Raw genomic sequence first — 27710 nt, 5'->3', positions numbered from 1 at the left:
ACCCAGCGCCGAGGGGCGGGGCCGGGGCCGCGCTCGCGCTTGCGCTCGCGCCCCGGGCGGGCCTGTGGGCGTGCGCGCCCCTCGCTCTTCAGGAGAGGGTTCAGCGATTGGCGCCCTCGGCCGGATCATCTCCTTAAGTTCGCGGCCTGGTGGCAGCCAGCTGTCCCCCCTTCCTCTCTCGCGTCGTCCTTTCCACGGCGGCAGCCGAGCCAGCGGAAACCTCGCTTTTCCGGGGCGCGGCCCCGGACCGGAGGGGGCTACCGCGGGAGCGCGCCTCGGCCCTCTCGGGTCTGTGGACCAGAGGCCCAACCCGCTGCCCACCCAAGCCCGCTTTCCGACCTCCGCCCTGGCCCCCGCCCTGCGGCCCCGGGGCTTCTTCGCCGTCACGACCAGCGGAGGGAGCGATGGAGACCCAGCGGCCGACTGGGCGCCTGTGGGCCCGGCAGTTTCCGCCCCGCTTCTCCCCAGTGTGGGCAAGGGCTCAAGGACCTGGAGTTCAGAAGGCCTTTGGCACGGGTGAATCTGAAGTTAAGCCCTGACCCATCTGGAGCCAACCACCTATTTTCTGCCCCTAATGTCCCCCTCCCACAAAGAACCATCACAGTCCCAAGCCATCTCAACCCTCAATTTCTTCTACTTGGGATGTTTTTCTGCTTCGTCACTTACTAAATTTCTAAAATCCTACTCCTCCCGAGGCCTTACTCAACTGCCTCATCCTCCCTGGAGTCACCCACACTCCCGGCTCCAGAAACCATCTCGAAGCCTCCTGCACGCAGGCACCCCAGATGGTGGACTTGGACCAGCATCAGTGGTACGGCAGCAATATGTGACTTCCCTCCCCAATGCTTGGCAAACGCCTGTTGGAACCATTGGTCCAACGTAGTCTAGCCTGTCAGAAAGACCTCCCAGGACAGGGGGACTAGAACCTGGAAAGCAGCCCCCGCCCACCAAAACCTGGAGACTGGTTGATGAAACCACCCAGGGGCTCACATGGACTCAGGACAACCTATACAGACTTTGAGCTGTGCTGTCTCCCATGTAATGACTTGGACTCTTGGCCGCAAGGTCTATTAGGAAGGCCTGACCTGGCCTACTTCCCAAGCCCACTGTACTTCCTCAGCCCAGCCAGGGCGTTAAGCTGGCTATTTTTAGTCCCCAAGGACACACCAGTAAGGTCAAACCAGACCTGGAGGTCCTTCCCCCAGAGCCTTCCTACAAAAGCAGGCAGTGGTAAAACACACAATCTCAGTGTGGCTTTAGCTTCATCACCAGTCTCAACTGCAACATCTGATCCAAGTGCCTGCCCCCAGCCACTGGAGCAACTTCAGGTTGTAGAAAATGGCTGTTTCCATTCTTTTGCAGGAGGGGACTAAAACAAGATGAAGGAGGACCAGCAGTGTTACATATTCATCTCTTTCCTTGGGAAACAGCTTTATTTACAAAACAGGTCTAAAATAAGAACATGAAATAACAAGCCCCTGGGAAGAGCAGGAGAGCTGGCTCTTGGGGACCCATATGTGAAGAAGCCCAGGTGTCCAGGCAAAGGGCCGAAAGGAGGACCAGGTGTGGGAGGGGACCTAAAATTTGAACTCCTTGTATTTCTTGCTGCCCCCACGGCTGTCCTGGGGCTGAGCTTTCCGTTTCTTTTGCTGTAGGAGAGAAAGAAACAGGTTACAACAGGTTAAACAATCGTCTGATCCCCAAAACAAAGGGTGGGCAGCCTGACAGAGCCACATACATCTGTGGAAAAAGTACTGAAACTGGAATTCTCAGATTGGATGAGTTCCCTCCCCTTCCTGTGCCTGTTTCATCATTCTTAAAGAGGGCAGCCCACTGGAGGATTCCTAGGTTCCCAACCCCAAGGAAGCTCAGGGCAGCAGGCACTGACTGCGTCCTCCCTCCTCTCACCACTAGAGGACACCAGCCCACTGAGAGAGGCGGCCCTGGTCCCTGGCTCTCACGAAGCCAGGCTCCGTTGTGTGCGCCCACCTTCTGCTTGGCCGCGTGCTCGGCCACCATGTCACTGAAGTCTTCCTTCTCCACTTGTGCCTGCTGCTCCCGCACGTGCTCCTCATACTTCTGGGTCATGGCCATGGGATCCAGCTCCAACTCTTCGGGTGCCAGGGCCACTTCCACACCTTGCAGCTCAGGGGCTGGGCCCTTCCGGCTCATAACCTGGAAAAGGAATCAGAGCCTTGTCATCTCCAAAGGGAAGCTCAGAAGCCCTAGCTCCTGCCCCCCTTCCCAGCAACCAAAAGCGGTGTCCTCCAAGTGCTCACCGTGGACATGTCATAGATGTGGGTTGATCCCATCATGGCCCCCCCAACAGTGGCCGTTCTCTTCTCCGGCAACACGGTGAACAGCTGAGGCGTCTCACTTCTGCAAAGGACGAGGGGGTCAAGCCCAAAAAGCAAAGGATAAAAGGGTCTCCAGGAGGGACAGCAAAAGGAGTAAGGGCAGCATCCCCACCGAGCTCCCCAGCGAGGTTCCAAGATACCCAGGGGAAAAATTCTGCCCAAGCTGCCTCTGCAAGTCATGGAGACCCATGGGAGGAAGAAGTGCCACCTATTTCAAGAATGCTACTTGAAATACAACAGCAAATCTACCAATACCAACCCAGACCATGACTTCATCCCCACCCCTCCCCCTGGAAGAGGTGAAAATCTATTCTCACAAAGCAGCCAGAAAGAAAAACTGAATTCACATCCTGTCACTCCTTTGCTCAAAACCCTTTGAGGCTTCTGATCATTGTTTGAATAAACCCAAACTCTTTACCATGACCTATAGGGTTCATCATCTGGTCCCGTACTTAATCCCTGCTCACTACAGTCTAGCCCCAATACCCTTCTTTCTTTTTCTTCCTCAAAACTTGAGACTCCTGCTTCTGGATAAGGAGTAATAGGGGCCAGATTGACCCTCCCACTGAAACTATCAAAAAATGGGCAAAATATATGAAACAGTGGTTTTCAAGTCACTGGACACGAAGCAACAAAGGACAGTGATTCCTGAGAGACAGGCAACAAATGAGGTGATTCCTTCAATTGTCCATCCTACTGCACTGAGAGTTTCCAGGCTACAGAATAAGGAGGGGAACTCCTGTAGAGCCCAGAGGACTCTAGGAGTTGAAGGGGTGAAGCTGAAAGTGCAGGGAGACTAAGGCGACTAGAGATCACAGGACAGAGAACTGGAGAAGAGAAAGCAGCAGAGACTCGAGAACTCAAGAGACCTACAGAGAATCCCCTCAAGTTCTCAGGTGAGTACTGTGTGGGAGGAGACTACCAAGGCCAGGGAAAGAACCTCCCGGAAGCATTAGTGGTATCATACGTGCCTGCTCTTCACACGGGACTGGGAATAGTACCTCGTCCCACTAGCCAGACTGAAAAACCTCCTGATTAACAGGATACTGGATAGAGTATAGGGTCTTGTGCCTCACTAGTGAAGAGGACTGAGCACTGCTTCAGTCCTGCCTAATGAACCTGAAAAGCAAGACCTGAAAGAATCAAACTGTTTCCAAGTACCTTAACTGTAACCTTGAACAAAACTAAAGCAGATTTATAGGACTATGAAAGTATTCTGGACCTGACAAGGTACATTTCACAAAGTCTGGCATCCAATCAAAAATTACCAGGCATGCAAAGAAGCATGAAAATACAATCTTCAATGAGGAAAACAATCAATCCACTTAAATCAACACAGAACTGGCACAGATGTTAGCATTAGCAGGCAAGTACATTAAAATGTTATTATAATTGGATTCCATATGTTCAAAAGTCAAATAAGAGACACAGGAGATATAAAAAGACCCAAATTGTACTTCTAGAGATGAAAACTACACTGGATGGGATTAATGTCAGATTAGAAATAGTGGAAAAAATATTAGCAAACTTGAAGACATAGGAATAGAAAACTTCTAAAATAAAATAAAAAGAGAAATGAGAAATTTTTTAAATGAACAGAGCATCAGTGAGCTGTAGGTCAACTTCAAGAAATCTAATAGATGTATAATTGGAGTTCCCAAAGGAGAGGAGAAAGAGAAGGGAACAGAAAAAAATATTTGGAGAAATAATGGCCAGAATTTTTCCAAAATTAATAAAAACTATAAAGGCACAGATTCCAGATGCTTAACAAACCCCAAGTAAAGAAACACAAAGATGGGACTTCCCTGGCAGTCCAGTGGTTAGGACTTGCCACTTTCACTGCTTTCACTCCTGGCTTTCACAAGGTTGGGGAACTAAGATCCTGCAAGCCATGCAGCATGGCCAGAAAAAGAAGGAAAAAAAACCCACCAAACCATTTTTAAAAAAGAAAGAAATACGAAGAAAACTACACTAACATGCTGTACTACACTGCATGTCATAATCTGTTCAAAACAGTGATAAAAAGAAAATCTTAAAAGCAGCCAGAGAAAAATGGCACAAATGCACAGAGGAACAAAGGAAGGATGATGACAGATTTCCTGTCAGAAATGATGCAAGAAAGAAGACACTGAATCAACATCTTTAAAGTAATGAAAGAAAAAAACACTGTCAACCTAGAATCCTGTATCTTTCCAAAAGGAAGGCTACTACATGGTTATTATTTTTGTTTAAGTGGTCAATTATCTTTTAGAGAGATTTAACTAATAAGAATTGTCTATTATCATCTCCAGTGTTCTTTTACTTGCTCCTACAGTTCTTTCTGCCCCAGCTCTCAGCCCAAATACCTCTTCCTCCATAAGCCTTCCCAAAGGCCTCCCCACCACCCAAATCCCTCTACATCCTATTACTCAGTTTCCTTTGCTACACGTCTTATCCACATCTGAAGTTATCTTGTTCTCTGATCACTTATTTACCTCGCCTGACTTTTTCACTGCAGATATCCCAGTGCCTAGAGCAGTGCCTGGCACAGAGCTAGTGTTCAATAATTGTTTAAAAAGAAAAAGGCGGGGCAGGGGGGCCGGGAGACAAAAAGTCAGCCAGTCCACCTAGAGGCTGAAAATCCTCCCCTCTCAGCCCTCCCTAGTTCCCTCACCCATCCATCGCCTCCTCAATCTTCTTCTTCCTCAGTTCAATGAGTTCAGGGGTCTCCATTCCAGCTGGCACTGATGAGAACCCTCCAGGAGTGATGAGGCCACTGTGAAGAGAGGAACAAGCTCTGGAGTAAAGACAAGGCCCCCAAAGACAGACATACCACTTCAGAGATGCAGACTCTCTGCTTCCCCCACCTGTCTGCAGGGGTAATGAAGCCCGTCTCATCTGGCTTATCTTCATCACTTTCTTCCTCTTCCTCTTCTTCTGAAGACTCTTCATCAGATGGCTCCAGCTCCCCCCAAGGGGTCCGATCAATCTCTTCTTCCTCAGTCTTGGTCTGAAAGACACCACTCATTCATTCAACAAATGTTTACTATATACCTATTATGTGTCAGGCGGTTATAAACAGAGGGCTATGAGAGTAAACAAAAAGACAATAATCCCTACCCACAGAGAGCTCATATGCTAGTGGGGAGCTTGCATTACATCTCAGGAAAACATATGTCCCTTTTTCAGACTCTGAAACTTCAGAACACACAGCTCTGAAACTTCAGAACACACAGCTCTCTGCTAATGAAGCTATAAACCAACTATCTCTGAACTTCATGACCTTAACTAAGACCAAGCTTGCCAGCCATGGCCCATACCTGAAATTCAGCAGCATTGGTTCCAAACACATCCCCGTAGAGGGGTTTCCCGGTCTCATCTACTGGGGGTTTGCCCCAGCCACCAGCATGGTACCCAAAGGAACAGCTCTGCAAGGCAGGAAAAGCAAGTCAGTTCCACTCCTATGCTCCAAAAGAAACACTGAAGCCCTAAAGAAAAGTCATGCTCCAAAGTACTAACTCCAAAGAACTAACACCTGGGAACTCTGGAGATTATGATTTCAGAGAAGAATTAAATCTTATAAAGCATTACAAAGCAAAAGTAGTAAACAACAAAAATCTGGAGGTAATAGGATGGGGAGATGGGAGCAGAACGCGTGCTAATAATTTCAGCCTTTGTGGCAGAGTCCATGCTATCTGAAACTGAAACATACACTTTAAAAAACATGAGTCCAACTTCTTACTGATTTTTCCTAACTTTGGTAAGCTTTTAGAATCTATTACTCTTAAGGGACAGAAATTTTTATCTGAAGTTTAACAATTACTTCTTTTTCACTTTAATAAATCTTTCTTTAAAAAATTTTTTTAAATAAAAATAAGTTCAATGCCATTCCTGAGATAAAATTATATCTGTCTATCTCTCTGATAATATCAGAGAGATTATCTGGAAACACATTCACCAGATACCGAATTTGGTTATTTCTGAGTGGTGAAATGTGCGTGATGATGTCTTCATCTTTGTACTTGTCAATTCTGATTGACCAATTTATGACAAGCATCTCAGATTTTTTTTTAAAACAAAAACCATTTTACTCCTTTAAAAAAAAAAAAAAAAGGACACACGGTAGAATGAGAAAAGGGAAAAGAAAATCATCCTCTAGTTTAAAAGTAGAGCCAGGGCTTCCCTGGTGGCGCAGTGGTTGAGAGTCCGCCTGCTGATGCAGGGGACACGGGTTCGTGCCCCGGTCCGGGAAGATCCCACATGCCGCAGAGCAGCTAGGCCCGTGAGCCATGGCCGCTGAGCCTGCGCGTCCGGAGCCTGTGCTCCACAACGGGAGATGCCACAACAGTGAGAGGCCCGCGTACCGCAAAAAAAAAAAGTAGAGCCAGCTAAGAATGAAAGAAAGGACAGTGCTCACCTCGGGGATAGGCGAGTTCAGCCCAGGGATTTTCAGGTTGGGGTACGACGGGGGTGGTCCATATCGCTGCATGGCAATCAGCCACGGGGGAGGGACCTTGTGGGCATTCTGCAGGAAAAAGAGGACAGGATGCCATCTGCCCAACCCTATCCCTTTGTCTCTCTCCTGCCCCAATTCCCAACCCCCTCTCTGCTTTCCCAGTCAGATAACTGGCACTCACTGGTCCTACTGGCATCCCCAAGGAAATCCTCAGCTCATCAGACAGATCTCCTGGCTTCTTCTCCTTCAGTCGTGTCTCAAACTCCTTCCCCTGAGGAAAAAGCCAAGCATGCTGTATTGTGGACACCAGACACACGCTGGGAGGTCAATTGCAAGAGGACATGAGAACAAAGACGAGATGTCCGAATCCACATCAGACACAAAGTCCCACTGAGGGCTACCCAGTTCCCACTCTGATTCTCATCACTTCTTTCCCTGGCTAGAGTAGGGAAAGGAATAAAGGCCAGGAAGTAGGGAGAAAGGCAAGACTCCCAGTGCAGTCACTAACCCGCTATGAGAACGTGGCCAAATCTAAGGACAGGCTTTCTCATCTGCTAAATGAGGACGTTCGAGAAGATGATCTCCAAGGTCCTTCCACTTCAAAAATTGCATGGTATCATGGTGATTAATTATTTCAAGCACCAGAAAAAAAAATACTTTTCTCCTACCCTCAATACTAAACGTTTCCTAAAAGCATCTGCCCTTGGCCCCTCTGTTCCTGAACCACCCACAATAAACAGTGATCACCTTAAAGACATAGTCTGCATCTCTCTTTCAGAAAACCACCTCATTCCAAACTCTAAGGCTGAGGAGAGGGGCCCTGTACCCATTTCCAGCTTCCAAACCCCTTCTGACCCAGAGTTACACAGCCATGACCAAAGGCCCAGCCTGGCCTCCCCACCCCCTCCCGGACCTCATAGTACAGGTCCCCGTGGATGGTCAGCTTTGGCTTGGTCTGCCACTTGAAGAAGGCATCATGCAGTTTCTGGTAGTCAATGTCGATCTTCCCCATCTTGGGCCGAACCTTCTCGCGCATTTTTGACTTCATGGTTTTCTGTTCTTCCTGTGGAGAATGGCAGAAGACACACCATAAAAGGTATTCACCAAGTTCAACTCTTGGCAGGTCTAAATCCCCACTCCCAAAAGAGACAGAGTGAAGCCTCATTTGCCTCATTCCTGAAGTCACCAAAATCCTTCCTGCTCAAGCCCCTCAGAATTACATGATCCACGCTGAACAAAATAGATGTAACATATGAAATCAGCCTCAGCCATCTAGGTCAAATATTTTTTAAGCCATCTGATCAAGAGACTGAGCTCATCAGTTGCCTCTGCAGAGAGCTAGGTGACTAGAATCTAACTGGGAGGCAGTTTTCACCATGCGCTTTGGTACCTCCTGAATTTCTGCACTACATGCAACTATTACCTAATGAGAGTGTTTAATTAAAAATTTTAAATTCAAGAAGTTACACAACCACCATACATTTCTAGCCACAAGTACATCAGGTTCACACAGGGGGCAGAGAACTACAGACGCAGCAACCTGCAGAGGGAAGAGTCACCGTATGCAAATGAGAGAGCCGGCAACGTGCAGGCAGGGGGACAAGGAGACAAAGGGGCAAACCGAACCACACAGAACCGGAAGTCTCAGCGGGGGCAAGAGAGCGAGCTCTGAGCATACAGGTGAGGTCTGCCTTTCGTGAGATGTCCTTCCCCTCCTGCCCTCCCCGCCATGTGTGACATGCAGTGCTGACTTCTAAACTGAAGAATAAATAATCAGACAATTAATGTATAGGTGGGTTTTGGGAGCCAGCTGCAATTTTGAAGCCGGTTGCTGCTAAGGATGTGGATCCCCCAGGGCAGATCTGAACCCCAGCCAGGCCCTCACCTTCTCCTGCAGGGCCTCCCGCATCTCCTGGATGCCCGTGCGTTTGATGAAGTCGGGTAGCTCGAAGGGGGGCTTCTCAATGCCTCGTTTGCCCTGCAGGTACTTGCGCTTAAAACACCAGTGGCGAGGCACGGGCACAGAATTCCGAGTGGCCTTGAGGTGAACCAAGAGCTTGGGGTCCTGCGCAGTCACGTCATGCATCTCCACAACGTCGGGCCGAGCCACAAGCTGGAAAACACAGCAGCATCCCTCTGGAAAGCCTGAACTTCTCAATCTAAACCTTGCTTGCTTTCTCTTCCTCAAAGGGCCCGTCCCGGGCCTCCTTCAAAGCCCTCCTCCCCACCCCAAGAGCAAACCCCCTGTGGGGTTCTGGGAGCTCCTCCTGTGCTCTCCCAGCTGGGCTCCAGGCCCTGATGGAGCGTCTCAGCGCTCACCTGCTTGAGTTCAGCCACAGTGAAGCGATTCATTCGGCGCAGCTTCTTCTTGGACAGCTTGGGGGCTTCTGGCTTCTTTTCCTAGAACAGGACATTTTTTTCTTTTTCTTGGCCTCGCTGCACGGCTTGCAGGATCTTACTTCCCCAACATGGGATCGAACCCGTGCCCCCTGCAGTGGAAGTGTGGAGTCCTAACCACTGGACCACCAGGGAAGTCTCAGAACAATCATCTCTTGTGAGCAGGATTCTGAGGTGTGAATCAGACCGCCCAGCTTACCCTGAAACTAAAGCCACCAAAGGACTTCTCCCCTGCAAGAGTTCACCACGGTCCCTCGCTGGACGCATCTCAGCTACTCGTCCCCAGAGTCCTTGTTTCCCCAACAGGAGAGCGTGGGCCTCACCTGTTCGTCATCACTGGTGTCGTCGTCGCTGTCCTTGTGCTCCTCCTCAAAGCCCTTCTTCTTGGGGGCCGCAGAGTTCTCCAGTTTGTCAAGTTTCTCTGGCTCCTTCTCCTTCTCCTTCTTCACGTCATCAGTGAGCTGAGGAGGCAGACAGCATGGAAACCCCAGCCCTGGGCCCCTCCCCGGTTCCTGAACCTGGCACTGAAGAGGTGCCCTCCTCACCCCGCCTGCCCCGTCCCTGCCCCACGCTGCAGGCTCTGCCCCTGCCGGGTGCGCTCCTCCTCGTACCTTGAAAGCCTCAAAAATCCTCTTGAAGAAGATGAAGTTGGGCTCATAGATTTCAGGCTCTTCAGTCACGTACTCAATTTCCACATCAGCTGCTGGGGAGTCAGAGACACGGGAGCGGCTTGACTCTTTGTCTCGGTCCCCAGAGCTCTCAGATGATGCCCCCCGCACCCGCTGGGGCTTTTTCTTCTTCTTTCGGTTCCGGCGCTTCCGGTTTTTCTGCCAAAACGTGGAAAACCAACTGGGTCAGGGAATCCAAGCACCATGCTTGCCTCCCAACCCCTAACCTCACCCCATTTCCCCAAGTGACTGAGAAAAGAGGCCTTGACGTCAGACCACAAAGTTCTACCCCTCTCAAGCTGTGTGCCTCTGAGTACATTACTGCATCTCTCAGAACCTCAGTTATTTCAGTTCTAAAATGGAAGCATGCATCATACCCAGAACTCAAAGGATTTAGTCAATTGAATAAAAAATACCTGTAAGACACTTTGGACAAAGAACTGGCACGAGACAGCAGCTACTGCTTATTGAACACTTAGAATAGGAGTTATTTTAGGGCCCAAACCCTCTCTCTGACATCCCCTCCAGACCCAGCTCCATCCGTTACCTCTTTTTTAGATATGGACACTGTGTCCTCCTCAGTCTCTGACGCCGAGTGGCCCAGGGATGAGCGAGTATCTGCCTCCATTTCCTCTTCCTCTGTAAGGGAGGAAGGAGGCCATCAGTCTCTTCGCGGTAACCCCTCTTTACCAAGAGCCAGTTTCTCTCTCAAATCCTCCTCGGGGGAGGGAGGAGGGAAGCAAACTTGACTTCAGCTCTGCAGGTTCTGTCCCTGCAGCCCTCGGGACACGGTGACACGCTCACCCTGCTGAGAGTTCATCTCTTCCTGGCGGCTCTCCTTTAGCTGCAGGATCTTTTCCAAAGCCTGGGGGATCTTGGGGCCCACAGAGGGGTCATCCATCTGCCAGAGACAACCCAGGCAGAGGGGGTGATCACGGTGCCCTCTTTCCTCCGACTCCTACCTCTTGTACTCGAAAGTCTGCTGGCCAGGTGTTGGGAACAGCAGATAGGGGACAACACCAACTGAATTCAACCATCCCTCAGCATCCCTCAAAGTGAAGCCCAGAACCCTACCCCAGAAACGTCTCCCAGACCCTACTTCCTGCCCTACCTAAGTATGTTTTAAGTAAATGTGGCTCCCCCCACCCCCAGAAGTTCTTCCATCTTCTCTGGAATCCTTCTCAAAAAATCCAGAAACAGTCCCCTTCTAAAACACATTCTCCTGTCCCTCGGAGGAAATCAGCAATCTCACCTCTCTGTTCTCATCTCCAGGAGGTGGTGGGGGACCACGAGGCCGAGGAACAGGGGCCCCCATAGGCAGGACAGTGGGAGTGGGACCCACTGGAGCAGCCACTGAGAGGAGAAAAAACAAAATCTCAAGTCAGAAAAGACAAATCACACATTTTAAAAATTACCTTCCTTGGGGCTTCCCTGGCGGCTCAGTGGTTGGGAATCCGCCTGCCAGTGCAGGGGACACGGGTTCGAGCCCTGGTCCAGGAAGATCCCACATGCCGCAGAGCAAGTAAGCCTGTGTGCCACAACTACTGAGCCTGTGCACTAGAGCCCGCGAACCACAACTACTGAGCCCACATGCCACAACTACTGAAGCCCACGTGCCTAGAGCCCGTGCTCCACAACAAAGAGAAACCAACGCAATGAGAAGCCTGCGCACCGCAAAGAAGAGTAGCCCCTGCTCGCCGCAACTAGAGAAAGCCCGTGCACATCAATGAAGGCCCAATGCAGCCAAAAATAAAATAAAATTTTTTAAAAAGAATGATTTGAAAAAAAAATTAAAAAATAAAAATTACCTTCCTTGCTTCAAAGTCAGGGTAATGGTTACCCTTGGGAGAGGGGGTGGCTAGAAGGGTGCAGGGCTACTAGGGTGCTGGTAGTTTTGGTTCTTGGTCCAAGTGCTAGTTGTACGGATGTATTCAGTTTGTGAAAATTCACTGAACTGTACACTTAAGATATGTGCACTTTTTTAACGTGATATATACCAAAGTTAAAAACTGTCATCGTCTTCCTTGCCCTTCCCTTCCATTTCCACGGTCTTACCTCGAGGACCCAGAGGAGTGCGAACACCAATTTGGCCCATGTCTTGTGGGGGCCGAGGGACTGGCGTGCCCATCTTGGCAATCTCCTGCTGCCGTTCCTGCTCCAGTAACACAGCTGCCTACGAGAGGGAAGTAGGAGTTGGAGGCACCGCTTTAGAAATCTGTTGGGCAGGCAGCCCCTGGCAAATGCAGCCTTTCAGCCAGGTAACTGGCCCAGGGAGAACTGATTAATCAGGTACCACCCGTGTTCTGACATCCTTGCCACACCCACACTTCCAGGCTATTGATCCAAGTGAAGGAGCCCTCTCACCACAAAAGAAAACCCCTGGAGATGAAACCAATAAAAACCCTGGGAAACTTCTGGTTCCTAACAGAGAATTTAATACTTAATAAACACTACCTTCTGTTTTTTAACAAGATTTTTCTTCCCCAAGAGATTAAGTTATTTCTAAGGAACACTGAATTCTTTTCTTGTACCCACCCCTCAAGGTCTAGCACAATCTGGGCAAAGACAGTACTCTGTAAATACTTCCATATTTGTTGCTGTTAATGCTTATTTTCTAATACTCCTGAGTAACCTATGGGGTAACAACTGATATAATGCATCTCTGTGGCTGAATGTCTCATGTATCATTCCCTGACTCAGAGCCATCACGTTTAAACTAAATCTGATACAAATGACTAAATTAGCCCAGAGTTCTCTCCAATGTACCTCAAATGATATCATGTAAGACTAGTAGGGGTCAGGAAACCTTTTCTGTAATGGGCCAGTCAGTAAACATTTTAGCCTTTTCAGACTGTCTGTACAGACTCTGTTGTGTATTCTCCGTTTTTTGTTTTTTTTTTTTAACGATCCTTCAAAAATATAAAAACCATTCTTACATCACAGGCCATACAAAAACAGGCTGTACTCCACAGTTTACCAACCCTTGGGCTACATGAAAGAGAGAATTATTTGGGAGCTACTGGAACTTAGATGAGGATGAGGTAACCTCCATGGAAAACTTTTTTTTTTTTTTTTTTTTTTGTGGCCATACCATGCGGCTTGCAGGATCTTAGTTCCCTCACCAGGGATCAAACCCAGGCCCCCAGCAGTGGAAGCGCAGAGTCCTAACCACTGAACCGCCAGGGAATTCCCTCCATGGAAAACTTGAATGGTACTTCTCGTTTTAGACACTAAGCACTAGAAGTGACAGACAACGAATTGGACCCTGAGGTCAAAGGTTAGGATGAGGGAGGCATTACCCGCTTCTGCTGCTCCAAAAGTTCATGTTCCTTCAGTGAATGATCTCCCTGCTTAAAAAAGAAAACAAGCTCATATCGGCACCAATACCCCACAGGCCAAGTCTGCCACAACTCTGCTTCCTGGCATCCTCTTCCAGCCTAGGGCCCAAGTCTTTGGTTCAGACCTTCCCAGAAGTTTTGGCTCTCTCTGAGGCTCCACTCCCCTCTCGGGACCCTGATGGGACCCAGGCTCAGGCTGCCACCTGCCCTACCTGCTTGGCACGCTCCTCCTGCTGCATCAGCAACGCCGCCTGCTGCTGCGCCAGCTTTAGCCGGTCTTCCTCTGACAGCGCCACAGGCTCGATCCCCCGGAGAGGAGGAGGGGGCCCCAGGTTTGGTGGGCGGGGTCCAACTGCCATAGGAAAGCCAAGGCCAAGGCCGGGTGGGGGTGGTGGGGGTGGCGGAGGAGGTTGCAGAGGAGGGAGTCCCATGGGGGGAGGTGGCATGGGAATCCCAGAGAGCTGTGGGGAAAATAAGACCGTTAACTAGGCAGCATTTATCTAACTGCAGACATTTGCTGGGGGAACTGCTATAAGCCAGGTGCTGGGATGTGAAGTCAAATGACGCATAATTCTTGCACTCGGGAAAAGAATACTCTACAGCAATATCAGGGATATCGAGAATACTCTATAGCAATGTTAACTCTGGGGCACCAACTAACGGAAGCTATCAACTTGCTCTCCAGAAAAATATCACGAACACAGACTTTGCATACAATTTCAGGAGATTCAGGGACACCTCAAAAGGCCATCTAAGAACTTCTCATCCCACACATAGAAGTCCCTGGACCCCAAGTCAGAGCCACTGCTCTAAAGAAAGAGAGTCAAATCCTGGATCAGAAAAGACACGGAAGTTGAGCGGAGTTGGAGCCAGTGTGCCCCCAAGGACTCACTAAATATAGAGAGTATGAAATCAAATCAGGGAGTAAGCCCTAGTTTCTCACTGAATAACATGGCAACTGTGTGCTGGGAGGGCAGAGAAGAGGGTGATTCCGTTCCACTGGGGGAGGAGTAACTCAGGCTTCCGGATATTTAAACTGAATCTTAAATGACATGCAGTGTTTGGAGGACCTGACACCGAGCAAAGAGGCAAGGATCAGGACCAAGGGAGAACTGAAGAGTTCCCAATTCTGTCATCACAGTACCTCCCTGCCCAATCGGCTAGTTGCATCCCCCCCGTACATTCCCTGTGAGAGGATGGGCTACTGTGAGTAGAAACGGATCTTATCAAGCCGGACAACCTCCTTACCTGAGCTGACATAGGAGGGGGAGCAGCTTTGTCCCCATCTTCACCTCTCAGAACGGGCCGATTCAGGACGATGCCAGTCTGAGAAAGAGAAGGACTCTGAGTCAGCCCAAAAGGGGCTCTTCCACTGAACAACATTCGCTCTGTTCAACAAAATTTACCCAGCGCCTGTCTGCCGGAGCTCGGACTGGGCTCTTAGGAGGACCGATATATCTGAGCAGGCAAGAAGAGGCAAAAAGAGCAAGACCCCACTTGCTGTACCGAGATACGTTAAGAACGAAGACCGAGTTGTGAGGGATCATTAATGCCTCCTCGAAAAGCTCGGCCTACCCTGATGTCCCGCCACCAACACTTACCTGGCGGGTGTAGGTCTGCAGCCGCTCCACCAGCTCCTCGCGACTCCCTGCTGGGCAAAGCACAGGATCAATGGGGTAGGTCAGGCGGAGCAGGCCCAAGTCAGGCCCCCGCGGCCAGCCTCCACCCCCGCCCCCGAGTCTCCGGGGTAACCAGCTCCGCTTCCCCGCAGGCCTGCACTTTCCCGCTCTTGACCTCCCGTGCTCCTCACCCTGGATCGGAGCTCCGATCTCCGCTAATTTGGCCTGAAGCTCCTGGGCAGCCCAGGCACCATAGTGCCCAGGGGGCGGCGGCGGCGGCAGCTGCAACTCTCCTTTAGGGGGCTCGGGATGCTCGGCCGCCATCTTAGCCGCAGGAAGGCGCGCGACCAACCCGGAAGCTCGGGCCAGCCTCCCAGCCCACTCCCGGAACTTCCGGCAGCGTTCGAGCGTTGTTAGTTTCCGATTAGGGCCCACCCCGTGCCGTTCTCCAATGGTCCTAAGCGGCCTGGTCGCGAAGCCTTCTGGGAGTTGTAGTGCGCAGGTCACGGTCTCTGCGGGTCAAAAGCCGGGAGGGGAGGACGGTGGCCGGCCACGGCCCCGGGAACACTGGGGGCCGGAGCCGGGGCGGGGCTGCGGGGAAAGATGGACCTGCCTGGAGAGCGTGCTTTCAGCGTCTCACCGGCCGCAGCACTGACCTCCCGCCTTGCGGCCCGACTCCCTGGTCGGGCGTGAGAGGCCCGGACGCTTACGTTCCGGGGGGACTCGTTCCCCCGGCGGCCGCGCGCTGTGGGCGCCAAGCGGGAGGTTGCAGCCGATGCCTGTGATAAAACAGTGTCTGATTGTCTGCCCGCCCACCCCCGGCCCAGGCATGGATGAATGGGCTGAAAGGGGATCGGGGCCGGGAGCGAAGTGGGCCCTCCCGGCTGAGCTCCAGCTGCCGACCTGGGGGAAGGGCCACACTAAAGCCCCTTTTTCCACCTTCCTGGCCAGCTCAAATGTCATCTCCTCTAAGCTGTCTCCCGCCTTTCCTGCCCTGGAGTGCCCATAACACGTCGAAACCTCCACCATTTGTTCTGAATTCTTTCTTGCCCTTTCTCCGCACTTCCAACCCCAAGACAGGAGTTTTTACTGGCTCGCAGTACCTGGCGTTAAGGAGGCGTTCAATAAATTATTACTGGGAAAAAAAGAAAAAAGCAAATGTAACAGTCTTTCTGGCTACAGGATTTGGGTCTTTTTTAGTCTTGAAAATAACTCAGGGGATTCCCTGGCTGTCCAGTGACAAGGACTCAGTGCTTTCACTGCGGGGCTGGGGTTCCATCCCTGGTCAGGGAACTAAGACAGACCCCACAGGCCTCACGGCGCAGCCAAAATAAATAAATAAAGAAAATAAACTCAGGACCTTTTCTTCCCTCATCCCCACCAGCCTACCATTGCAGCTGACCCTGTCTGCTGCTCCCCTACCCCACCAGCGGCCTGTGCCCCTGAGGGAGGGATGGGCGGGTGCCCCCTGCTTGCCCACCTTCTACTTCTCCCTGTCCTGACCAGTCAATTCAGTTAACCTTCCCCCCTCTGCCACTAGCTGTGAGGTCCCTCTCCCATTCTAGCTCTGCTCTCTCACTGACAGCCAGGCTCCCGTCCTGTGTGAGTGTGTGTGTGTTGGGTGAGAGAGCTGGGAACCTCAGAATGGTCTCCCTTCCCCCTGACACCCACATCTTTGAGATCTTCTCTCTAGCATGCTCTATTTCACCAACCACCCCCAACAGAGGAGTAGCTGGGAGCAGGGGAAAAAGAATGGGATGTCAGGTCCAGGGAAGGTGAGATTTAGGAGAGACAAAGAAAAGGAGTGGACCAGGAAGGTTGCTCACATCCTAACCCAGGCTAGAAAATTCTCTTTGCTCCCACCCAAACCTGGACCCTTCCCCTTTTCATCACTACCGCCATCCCAGTCTCCTGACACTCCCAGAGGAGAAGCCAAACCCAGAAGGGACAGAAGAAAGAACAGCAGTGCCCTCCCCTCCAGCTTGTCAGCCCACTCAGGCAGCACCATTCCTGACCCAAAGGAAGTGTCTTTCTGCTCCCTGTAACTGGAGAGCCACTGCAGGTCATCTGAGGCCAAAGGCCCCAAAGCATGTGTACGTGCTAGGGAAGAGGTTGGGGGTCTCTGAGGCAGGATAAACTAAGGGCCGATGGGTGAGGGTGCAATGTAGCCAGGGCCAGAAAAGGACAGGCCAAGTGGGGCCTCATTTTCTCCCAACAGCCCTGGGACCCAGGCAGGATATGACCCTCCTCCAGTTGTGCGGAAGGGAAGACTGAGGGGCAGAGAGACACTGATGTCCCCAAGGGGCCAAACTGGGACCACGAGCAGTTCTCTTGACTCTGAGAGTCCCCATTCCCTTCTCCTTAACAAGGACCCTCACACGATACCTATCTGTGTGGGTCTAGAATGGAATCCAGTCCCTTCCTTCCCATACCAGGCAAGGTCCCAGCTTTGGGTGGCTACCCCAGCTCCAGGATCCTTGCCATACCAGTCCAAGAAGGCAGGAGAAAGCAGGGGTTCATGAGAACCACATAACTAAATGTGGGGCTGGGGCTCTTGGTGTCTGGTACGACTTTGGGAGCTGCTGCTGCTCGGCTCCCAGGTGGCTGGAGCTAAGGACAAAGAAGGCAGTAGAAAATTCAGGATCCTCACACAGAGTTCACACAGAGCCTTCACATGTATCATCTCTGCAGCCTGAGAACAGCTCCAAGAACAGCTCCCTATTGTAGAGCTGGAAGCATCCAGGCCCAGGAAGTTGCCTCTTGACTCTGGAACTTAAGTTCAAGCCGGGTTGAACTTGGGTTCTCTGATTCCCAGCACACAAGTGCCTAGGCAGGGGTCCCAGGCCCACTACAGTTCTGGCCAAGAGTGAGCGGATCTGGACTCCCGGGTCAGCAGCAGGAGCTGGAAAGGAAAGGGTCCCTAGGGGTGTGAGGACAGATGGGACCAGACCCCCGGCTGGAGGGTATTTCTCTGCTGGAGGTGGAAAGAGGAGAAGGGGGTGGGGGGAAACCATGTAGGTACTTGTACATGTACCTGTGTCTCTAACTCTCCCAGGGCCTACCCCGCCCAAGGGTGACCAGTGGGGCCCAGAAATGCTCAGCAAAGCCGGAGTATCCAGATACCGTCCAGGCCTCAGTTTCCCCTTCTGTAGAGTGAGGGCAAGCAGCTGGCCACCTGGGTGTCCAGACTCTGCAAGGCCGCCCAGGGAAGATGCCCGCATGCGAAGACGCCACTCGGAAAGTGTTCTCGGGGAGCCTGCGAGTCAGGGCTGCCCCCTCCCCTTCCCACTCCTCTTCCCCTCCCCCTCCCCTCCTCGCCGGCCCCCGCCCCCGCCCCGCCTCCGCCTCCGGTGTGCGATGGGGGGCGGGCGGCGGGCAGAGCCAAGAGCGGCGGAGCTGAGCCGACGCTGCCACCTGATCCCATCCAGGCGCGGAGAGGCGAGCGACCAGCACTCTGCTCGCAGGGCCCCCAGCGCCCTCGGACCCTCAGCGGATTTCGCGGCCAAGGTTGGGAGGTAGCGGCGACCACCCTCAACCCGGGTCAAAGCAGAGCTCGCTCAGCGTGAGTACTGCAGCGGGACGGCCTGGGGCTGGAGGCGCGGGGGTGGACCGGGCTAGGATGGGGGATGCCGGCTGGGCGGGAGGGTGCCGTGGGGGCCAGTCCCCGAAGAGCATGAGGAGGCGGGCTCTTGGCCCCCTGCAGAGCAGGAGAGGACGCGGGTGAGAGAGCGAATCTGGCCTATCCCTTATGGGGACCAGATCCCAGTGACCGATCCCTGGGGGAGGCTGAGATGCAATTGAGGGAATGGGGGCTGGGAGGGTGGGCAGTAATGATGGAGAGAGGAGGATGAAGGGAATTCAGAGGCAGGGATGACGTGGGGGTGGATGACAGGGAGAGGGGACTGGAGGGGGGGCTGACCTGGCGCAGGCCGGGGGGTGGGGGGGAAGAAAGGAAGGAAAAGTGGAAGGTTGAAAAATATTTGATCTCCTGGGCCACTAATTTGCAGCCCACTCAGCCCTTGGCCCTTTCCTCTTTAGTGCACTGGGCAGTTGCCCTATACAGTGGGCTGTGCCATCCTCAGGTAAGGATAGAGTCTCCAGGTCATCCGACGGTCAGATGCGGGTGGTCCAGGCCAGGGTGCCCCCCCTCCTCCAAAGGCACTAATATCAGCCCTAGAGCTTACAGGGAGAGAGCAAAGGGCTTATGTGGGAGTGGGTGGGCATCCAGGCCGGTTTTCAAAGCTTTGGCTAGCTAAACCATTTCTTCTTTGGTTCCCTGGAGAAAGGAGAGCAATTTGCAAAACCAGGCAGCAGCCTGAGGTTGATTGTTCTGACTAAAATTAGCACTGATTTTCTGATGAGGCTGGGCACCCTGACTTGTCTCGGACGACTGAGAGAAACTCTGTCTCCACAGAGAAGGCACAGGGGACGCCAGGGAGTAGTCTGAAACACGTGAGGGGCAGGAGCCAGGGCTGTTGCTCTAAATTCTGGCCCCAGCAGACTGCCGCCCACCCCACACCGCCCCGGAGGTTACAAAGAGAAACCCAGCCCCAGGTGGCCCCCTTCCTGGGTGCCAGTGACCTGACTCCATCTCCAGAATAGGCATCGCAGAGTGAACTTGCCAAGGGAAGGGAGGCCTCCTCCAGTGTCCGAGCAGCACCCTCTCTCGGGACCTGGAATGTTTAGCCTGGCCGAGTGCCCACCCAGAGGAGACAGGGTTACTGCTTTGAAATACCTGAAGGTCTGTCATGGAGAAAAAACGGTTCGTGTGGTGTAGCAGGGCAGCACTAGCAACCATGAGAGTGGAAGGTGGAAGCGGACAAGGAGAGGAGGGTGCCACCAGTGGCAGGCTGATCCCAGCTGTCCCAGAAAGAACTTTTGAACAGCCAAGGCTGCTCAGAAATGGACCAGGCTGTATCTGAAGGCGGTGAGCATCCAGTCATTGACCGGGAACGCGCAGAAGCTGGTGCCCACCTTGGAAGGCTGGTGTCCAGGGAATTCTTGTGGTGATGATACCCTGTACCCAGTGGGCCTCAGACTGGGGTCTGGCTGGCTGCCCAGGGCTAAGCCATGGAGGGGAGTGGGATGGAGGGGGCTACCAAGCACCCCATCACCCTTCTCTGTATGGCCTGGTTGAAGCGTCTCCCAGGGAAAGTCCCACTGCAGCTCTCTCCAGGCTTGACCTCTCCTTGGCTGACCCAGAGTCCACTGAAAAATAGGGTGGTTTCAGTGACTTGAGCAAAGATGGGAATAGGCTGGCCCTCCACTTGGCCTCCTTGGGAAACTCCTGCCTGGTCACCAAGTCCTCTAGGCAAGATAAGTGACAGGCAAAGAAGGTGTGCATCCTGAGAGGGCCTTGGCTCTGACTCCCTCCTGCCGGCAGCCTCACGTGGGCAGCGCCAGCCCTCCTCTGCCCTAGCCATCCTTGAAGACAGAGGGACCTTAGCTTGGTTGCCCTCTGTGGCTGGATCTTTCATACCCCTTGGCTCTGGGAGGATTAAGGCTATCTGCAGGGGTGGAGGAAACCAGGTGATGGGAACTGGAGAGAAGGGAAAGGCGTAACCAGTACACCTTTCCACCCAAACAGATTTAAATGTAATCCAGGATTAATTGGGGGAAGCGGGGGCTAAAGGAGAAGGATTGGAAGCCAAGTGCAGGGGCCTAGGGGAAGGTCATGGTCAAAAGAGTTTTAACATTACCTCAACCCTCCTGGGACTGAGGTGTCCTAGTTCCACACACATGCACGTGCCCATAAGGTTCCAGGCTCCCCCTCCCCTTTGGAGAAGGGTGTGTGCGAGGATGAAGCCAAACCTGGACCTGGAGACTGAGGCTGCTGAGACAGAGAGCCCACCCTAACTGGGGGGCAGGCATTGCTACTGAAGTTGACTTTCCCCTGGAGCTGCCCTTGAGCCAAGACATTCATGTGGGGACAGGTGACTGGCCAGAAACCAGGCCCTTCTCCTGCCTCTCACTGCTGCCACTCAGCTGGGATAGAGGCCCACCTCTCCTGAAGAGTCTCAGCAGGGCAAGCTCTGTATTCCCCTCCCCCCTCCCTTGGCCAGGCACCTCTCACTGCAATCGTCTGATGAGGTGGCCAGGGTTTCAGGTGTCTGGGGATGGAATCCAGATAGGGTTCCAGGATTTCAAGTCCTCCTTTCTTTCCCTCGTGGATTTATTGGTCTTGGGCCCTCGGGGCTCAGAAGCATGCAGAATTGCCAGAGTCCAGGGCAGGGATGGGGAAATCAGTTCTCTGTAGAAGCAGCACACATACTGTCTGAGGGCATGGACTTTGGAGCCAGAAGGAACAGATCTGAATCCAGATTCTGCTAATACCAGCTGCATGACCACGGACAAGTGACATCATCTCTTACAGCCTCAGTTTCCTTGTCTGTGAAATGGGAATAATACCTATGTTAGGCTTGCAGCGAGGATTAAATGGGATTAAGTGTGTGGTAGTATAATATGTAGAGAAAGCCTCTTCCTCATGTCAAGAAACTCAAGAAGGTGAAGACCTGGTCAGTGTTTCTGAGGAGCTCAGTGTCTGGGGAGTCAAGACCAACCGCTGGCTGAAGCAATGAGGCAAGGAGTCCTAGAGGAGAGGAAACCCCGAACTGAGACTTCTGTGCCCCGAGCCAAGTGCTGGTGCTAAGGCACATCTACTGGGGAGACAGACACAAATGGCCATGAAACAAAGACAATTAAGGGCAGGCAGAAAAGCAGAGACAGGGCTCAAGGAAGGGAGTGGCTACAGCCTGAAGGGCTGGCCGGACCCCAGAGCGTGTAATTCCACCCAAGACGAAGTTATCTGGAGCAGTGTGGAGATAGGGTCATGGTAACAGGAGGTAGGAATCTGATCTTCCCTGGCCTCTCTGCTCACCCCACCCTTTGCAGCTCTCCTTTGCAGCAGTCCTGTTGGGGCTCAGAGCCCATCTCCTCTGCCTGCTACAAACCTGTTTGCCTCCTTCTCCTGCCAGGCCTCACAGGAACACTGGCCCTGCTACCAGAGCCCCAAGAGCCCCCATGAGTGCCGGCGAAGGGAGTCCTGGATAGTGAGGCCCTGGCTGGTCCAGGGGTGGATACCCCATCATGCCACCCATCCTCCAGCGCCTGCAGCAGGCCACCAAGATGAGCCGCAGGAAAATCCTGCTGCTGGTGCTAGGATGCAGCACCTTAAGCCTCCTCATCCACCAGGGGGCGCAGCTCAGCTGGTAAGGGGGCGGGGCCTCGGTGAGGGGGCGGGGCCCGGGAGTTGGGTTCCTCTAGAAGTCAGCCGCCTGGTTAGCCTTAGCTGACGGGAGCTCTCCTTCTTGGTCCTTAAAGCTGCCAGAAGAGTCCGTCTTCTGATGGGCTTTGCTCCTTCCCTCTGTTCTGAAGTGCTTTCCATACATTCTCCTTAGATTCACACAACCTCCCTGGGTAGGGACTTCATTCAAAGGGCTGAGTGAGTAATCTGGGATTCTATTCCAGCTCAAGTCTTCCCTCGGCATCTCCTTCTGAGTGCCTCCCTGTCGGAAGGCAGAGATGGTGAATAATATTCTCCAAAGTGAGAAGGAACTTTAAGACCAAAAAATGAAGTGGGCGACTCCATAAACCGCAACTATGAAGTTTATTGTGGGTAACTTACATACAGGCAGGAAGGAACGATTGGACGGTCGATCCAGAGGCATTCACCGCGGCACCGAAAGGGGTACAGGGGGATTTAAAGGGGCCAGAACTAAAAACAGAATCTGACTATTAAGGAGAAGCACATCCGCGTGGATGGGAAGGACGGGGTTCCTCCCCGCCCCCGGGGGGGTGGGTCTCATGGCCATTAACCATCTGCATCAGCAAAAGGCACTCTTGCAGCTTTCACATGGGATGAAGGCAAGCGTAAAGGTTGGCAGGGAACTTATCGGGCTTGGACACACCCCCTGTGCGTAGGCTAAAGCTCAGTTTCGCAGAAAGGGGAGGGGGTAGGACTGTGGCCCTACGATGGAGCTGACAAGATGGAGACAATGTGCTTCAGCCACACACTCCCAGAGAACTGCAAACAACTTCTCACTACTGTTGTGCTGGCCAAGCCTCCTCACTTCTCTGAGCCCATTTGCTCATCTATAAAATGGGAATGATGTATGTGTGACCCAGCCAGTCACCCTGATACAGGATACCATGTGATGACTAGTTGCAACCCTGACCCAGTGAATCCTTGCACCCCCTTAGGGCCTCAATCTCGCCATTTGCTACATGGTCTGCCCATGAGAACAGTGTGAATGGGCCCCGTCCCTCTTGCCAGATGATTTGCTGGTCTTCAGGAGCATCCATGTAGACGTTATCCTGAACCCAAACCAGCCACTGATAGGAAGTCTCAATGGTGTTCTCAAAGCTGTTTAGAGTTGTCCTTGTTACATGACACTTAGGATGGCAGAAAAGAAACAAGAGAGTGACTCAAAGTCTGAAGGGAACTCACAGGTCACCTGTAATCCCGAAGGCCCTTGTTTCAGGAATGAGGAAACAGAAATTAAAGCTTCATGAAGGCTAGGATTATTATGTTTTTTATACTATCATATTTCTTGAGCCTAGAACGGCGCCTGGCACATAGCAGATGCTTAAAAAACTACTACTTGAATAAATGAATGAGGTTCCAGAGGACTTAATAGAATCACATAACAACAGGTTGCTTCAAAGCCCATGCCACTCACCTACAATGTGAGGAGCCAGTGGAAAGAAGACAGAGAGCAAGAGGATTTAGTGACTTAATCTGAGTTGCCAGACTTATAGAAATGATTTTTCTCCTTCTGTTCCTCAGTTTGTACATCTGTGAAGTGGAATTCCTCAAGGATCTCCAAGGGCCTTTGTCCTTGTGTTATCTTTTATGTGTAACGAAGTTACCTCAAAACTTAGCAGCTAAAAACATTAAACATTTATTATCTCACTCCTGTGGGTCAGGAACCCAGGTGTGCCCTAGCTGCATACCTCTGGCTCAAGGTCTTTCACAGAGTTGCAATCAAGTTGGCTGCTGGGGATGCAGTCTCATCTGAAGCCTTGATTGGAAGGGCTCCACTTATAAGCCCATTCAAGTGGTTGGTGGAGGAGCCTTCAGCTCTTCAAGCAGGCTGCTGGACTGAGGGCCTGGTTCCCTGGGGACTGTTCCCACCTGGTACCTCCTCGTCCCCTGCATGAGCTGCCCTAGAGAGAGTGAAAGATACCAAGTCAGAAAACGTAATCTTTTTATAATGTAATCTCACAAGTGACATCCCACTATTTCTGCCCTGTTCTACTCCCTAAGAGGCATCAATAAGTCCCACTCATATTCAAGAAAAGGGAAATACACAAGAGCGTGAATGCCAGGAGATCAGCAGGGATCACTGGGGGTCATCTCAGAGGCTGCCTATCATACGCCTCTACTGTTCTGTGGGTAAAGCCCAGGATGGGCCCTGGCCCATCCCCACCATCCTTGGGGAGAGGCAGGGTCAAGCCGCACCCTTCTGACGCCCTCCTCCCTGCACACCCCCTGAACCCTGCAGGTACCCCAAGCTGTTCCCTCAGAGCTGCCCGCCTCTGCAGGACTCTCCGCCGCGCCCCAAGCACATGACCGTAGCCTTTCTGAAGACGCACAAGACTGCGGGCACTACAGTGCAGAACATCCTGTTCCGCTTCGCCGAGCGCCACAACCTGACCGTGGCCCTGCCGCACCCGAGCTGCGAGCACCAGTTCTGCTACCCGCGCAACTTCTCGGCGCACTTCGTGCACCCGGCCACGCGGCCGCCGCACATGCTGGCCAGCCACCTGCGCTTCGACCGCGCGGAGCTGCAGCGCCTCATGCCCCCGGGCACCGTCTACGTCACCATCCTGCGCGAGCCGGCCGCCATGTTCGAGTCGCTCTTCAGCTACTACAACCAGTACTGCCCTGCCTTCCGGCGCGTGCCCAACGCGTCGCTCGAGGCCTTCCTGAGCGCGCCCGAGGCCTACTACCGCGCAGGCGAGCACTTCGCCATGTTCGCGCACAACACGCTGGCCTACGACCTGGGCGGTGACAACGAGCGCAGCCCGCGCGACGACGCCGCCTACCTGGCCGGCCTCATCCGCCAGGTGGAGGAGGTCTTCTCGCTTGTCATGATCGCCGAGTACTTCGACGAGTCGCTCGTGCTGCTGCGGCGCCTGCTGGCTTGGGACCTGGACGACGTGCTCTACGCCAGGCTCAACGCGCGCGCCGCCAGCTCGCGCCTCGCCGCCATCCCCGCGGCTCTCGCGAGGGCCGCGCGCGCCTGGAACGCGCTCGACGCCGGCCTCTACGACCACTTCAACGCCACCTTCTGGCGCCGCGTGGCGCTCGCCGGCCGCGCCTGCGTGGAGCGCGAGGCGCGCGAGCTGCGCGAGGCCCGAGAGCGCCTGCTGCGGCGCTGCTTTGGTGACGAACCTGTGCTGCGGCCTGCGGCGCAGATCCGCACCAAGCAGCTGCAGCCCTGGCAGCCCAGCCGCAAGGTGGACATCATGGGCTACGACCTGCCCAGCGGCCGCGCCGGCCCGGCCACCGAGGCCTGCCTCAAGCTGGCCATGCCCGAGGTGCAGTACTCGAGCTACCTGCTGCGCAAGCAGAAGCGCCGAGGTGGCGTGCGCCCCCGGCCCGAACCGGTCCTGGACAATCCCCCTCCTCGGCCCATCCGGGCGCTGCCCCGGGGCCACTGAGCTCTGGATGGGAGTCTGGACCCTGCCCTGCCCACCAGGATCTTGCCTAGGGCTGCCTCCAGGTCCCACCCCATCGGGCCCCTTTCTCCCGAGAGGGGCTGCAGCAGTACTTGAGGGCGCATCTCCCCGTCTGAGCCCACCTCCTGAGGGGGAGCTGAACCCCGCCTTTGAGGAGGGTGCTGATAGGCCCGAACGAGCCCCGGGCCACCCTCTCCTCCGTCCTAACTGGTTGGTGGCTTTGCCAAGAGGTCTGAGACCCGTGCAGAACCGCCCACCCTGCCTTTTTATGGGGATTGAGGACCCCCACCTGTCTTCCCCAAGTGGATGAGCCCATGCCACAGAAAGGGGCTGAGCCCTGGGGAAGGCTGCGCTGCCTGTCAGCCTCCCCGGCTCTTGCTCTTCCTGCCAGGGGTCAGAGGCCCCCCCACACTGTCCGTCTTCCAGGTTCCACCCTTCCCGCAGACCTAAGCTGCTCCCAGACCCCCAGAGCTCAGAGTTCTTGGGTTGAGCTTTTTGTTTGGTTGGTTTTCCTGGTTTTTAATAAAATATTTTAAAATATACAGATTGTATGTCACTCATTAAAAGCCAGATTCCCCACGTTTGAGGATGAGGCAGATGCCCAAGAATAGGTGTGGCTGTTACCATGAGGATGGGGGCCCAGTGAAACCGAGCAGGACCCTGTGGGGCTCCTGGCACAGAAGCCTTTCCGTGTCCCCCATTACTTGTTTGTAGGGGATGCAGACTCCCGTCTCCATGAACCTCCCTGAGTTCCAAAGGGCCGATTCGAACAGTTGCTAATCAGGGAAGGGAGGGGATGCAGAGACAAGGGAGGAGCCGCCAAGAACAATACTGGGGCCTTGGGGCAGGGTCCTGGTTCGCCTCAAGGGACACACATAATATCTTTTGAGCTTTATAGAACTAAAACCCCCAATAAATGGAAGATGTCAGCATTCTTCATTCCAGAAAAAGACTGCCTGAGGCTAGAAGTAACCAGAGAAGCTCATCAAGAGATGACCTGAGACCAGATTAAAGGAGTGCAGGCCCTGCACACACACTAATCAGCAACCCCGCCCTTGAATCATTGCTCTAAAACTCCTTACCAAATCCTCCCAGGTGGGACACAGTTTTTGAGGGCAGGAGCCTGCTGTGTCCCCCTTTGCCTGGCAAAGCAATAAAGTTATTCTTTCCTACTTCCCCCAAAACTCTGTCTCCAAGATTCGATTAGGCACCGGTGTACGGAGGCTGCGTTTTCGGTATCACCAGGCTCAATCACTGCCCTTCCCAGAGGCTCACAACACTCATCAAGCCCTTGATTGACTGGGTTCACCAGACTGGCCACCCCAGCCCTACTCACTTCTCTTTGAGAAGATCTAAATCATTCCTTTTCATTCATTTCAGCACCATGTATTGAGCATCGTCCCCCTAACTTAGGGACACGGGAACAAGGCAGATAGGACTGACAACCCCTCCTTGGGCAGAGCAGAGGCTGGAAGGAGGATCGTTTCAGGTCAGGAGAGGCTTAACTCAGGACTTTATCTCCCTTTTGAGTCACTGACTTCACCACTGGTCTTCCTTCCCCACAAGAAGACAACATGGACTCAGATGAGGACCACTCCCTGCCTCCACAGTAATACACCCAGCACTTTCAAATGAAACCTCCGTTAAGACCAGCAGAGAATCAGGACTTCTTCTGTTACTTTCTTCAGTGCTACATTGACACATCTGGACAAGCAATAAAAACAATAGCTAACATGGTATACTATGTGCCAGCTGCTGTTGAAGGGCTTCACATGTATTAATTAATGAGATAGGTACCATTTTATGGATGAGGGAATTGAAACTGGGAGAGGTTAAGTGATGCTCAGGGTCACACAGCTAGAGTCTGAACCCAGACGGATAGTTCCTAAGTGTTCTCACACTGCCACTAGAATAAAGAAGTTCCCACTCCCCAGGCTAGGCTGATGCCCAGGATCTTTCCCAAAAGAATGATAAGTGAAGAAACCAAGACATTGCGGTCAGCTCCTCTTCATTTTATCTTTCACAGAGACAATCGTTGGCCTGGTTGGGCAATGGAGATTGCAAGGTTTAGTTGGCAGATTACATGACTCTCCCTGGGCTTGAAAACACAGCACTTTTTACAGTGGCACTCTGGAAAAGGCAAAAGACAATAATTAGAGACCTGCAAAGACATAATTAGAGACCTGCAAAGACATAATTAGGTTTCTGGTGTT

The 27710-nt window shown here is 52.9% G+C and overlaps 2 protein-coding genes across 4 annotated transcripts; one reads left to right on the top strand and one right to left on the bottom strand.

Annotated features, from left to right (window-relative positions):
- Window positions 1-1399: 1399 nt before the first annotated feature.
- Window positions 1400-15172, bottom strand: SF3B2 (splicing factor 3b subunit 2). 3 transcript variants are annotated; one of them, XM_081241508.1, is made up of 22 exons: window positions 15006-15172; window positions 14797-14846; window positions 14444-14521; window positions 13408-13656; window positions 13157-13207; window positions 11913-12030; window positions 11110-11210; window positions 10662-10758; window positions 10405-10496; window positions 9801-10016; window positions 9513-9650; window positions 9112-9192; window positions 8678-8905; window positions 7706-7855; window positions 6974-7063; window positions 6754-6861; window positions 5657-5764; window positions 5204-5346; window positions 5011-5112; window positions 2280-2379; window positions 1990-2175; window positions 1400-1649 (listed from the first exon to the last, which is right to left on the bottom strand). In XM_081241508.1, the coding sequence occupies exons 1-22, from the start codon at window positions 15136-15138 to the stop codon at window positions 1578-1580; spliced, it is 2691 nt and encodes an 896-aa protein (XP_081097634.1). In that variant the 5' UTR covers window positions 15139-15172; the 3' UTR covers window positions 1400-1577. The 3 variants fall into 3 exon arrangements, with proteins under 3 accessions (XP_081097634.1, XP_081097636.1, XP_081097635.1); XM_081241510.1 differs by having other exon boundaries at window positions 13157-13204; XM_081241509.1 differs by having other exon boundaries at window positions 14797-14843.
- Window positions 15173-21900: 6728 nt separating this feature from the next.
- Window positions 21901-25479, top strand: GAL3ST3 (galactose-3-O-sulfotransferase 3; the record flags this gene model as incomplete). The annotated part of the gene is made up of 2 exons (XM_081239387.1): window positions 21901-22022; window positions 24318-25479. 2 exons carry the CDS (start codon window positions 21901-21903, stop codon window positions 25477-25479), a joined length of 1284 nt encoding a protein of 427 aa, XP_081095513.1.
- Between the last annotated feature and the right edge of the window lie 2231 nt (window positions 25480-27710).

This window comes from Mesoplodon bidens (genome assembly GCF_964165515.1).
Source record: "Mesoplodon bidens genome assembly, chromosome: 7".
Classification (NCBI taxonomy): domain Eukaryota; kingdom Metazoa; phylum Chordata; class Mammalia; order Artiodactyla; family Ziphiidae; genus Mesoplodon; species Mesoplodon bidens.
The sequence above is the reverse complement of the archived record's forward strand: the minus strand, read 5'-3'. Positions and strand labels throughout refer to the sequence as shown.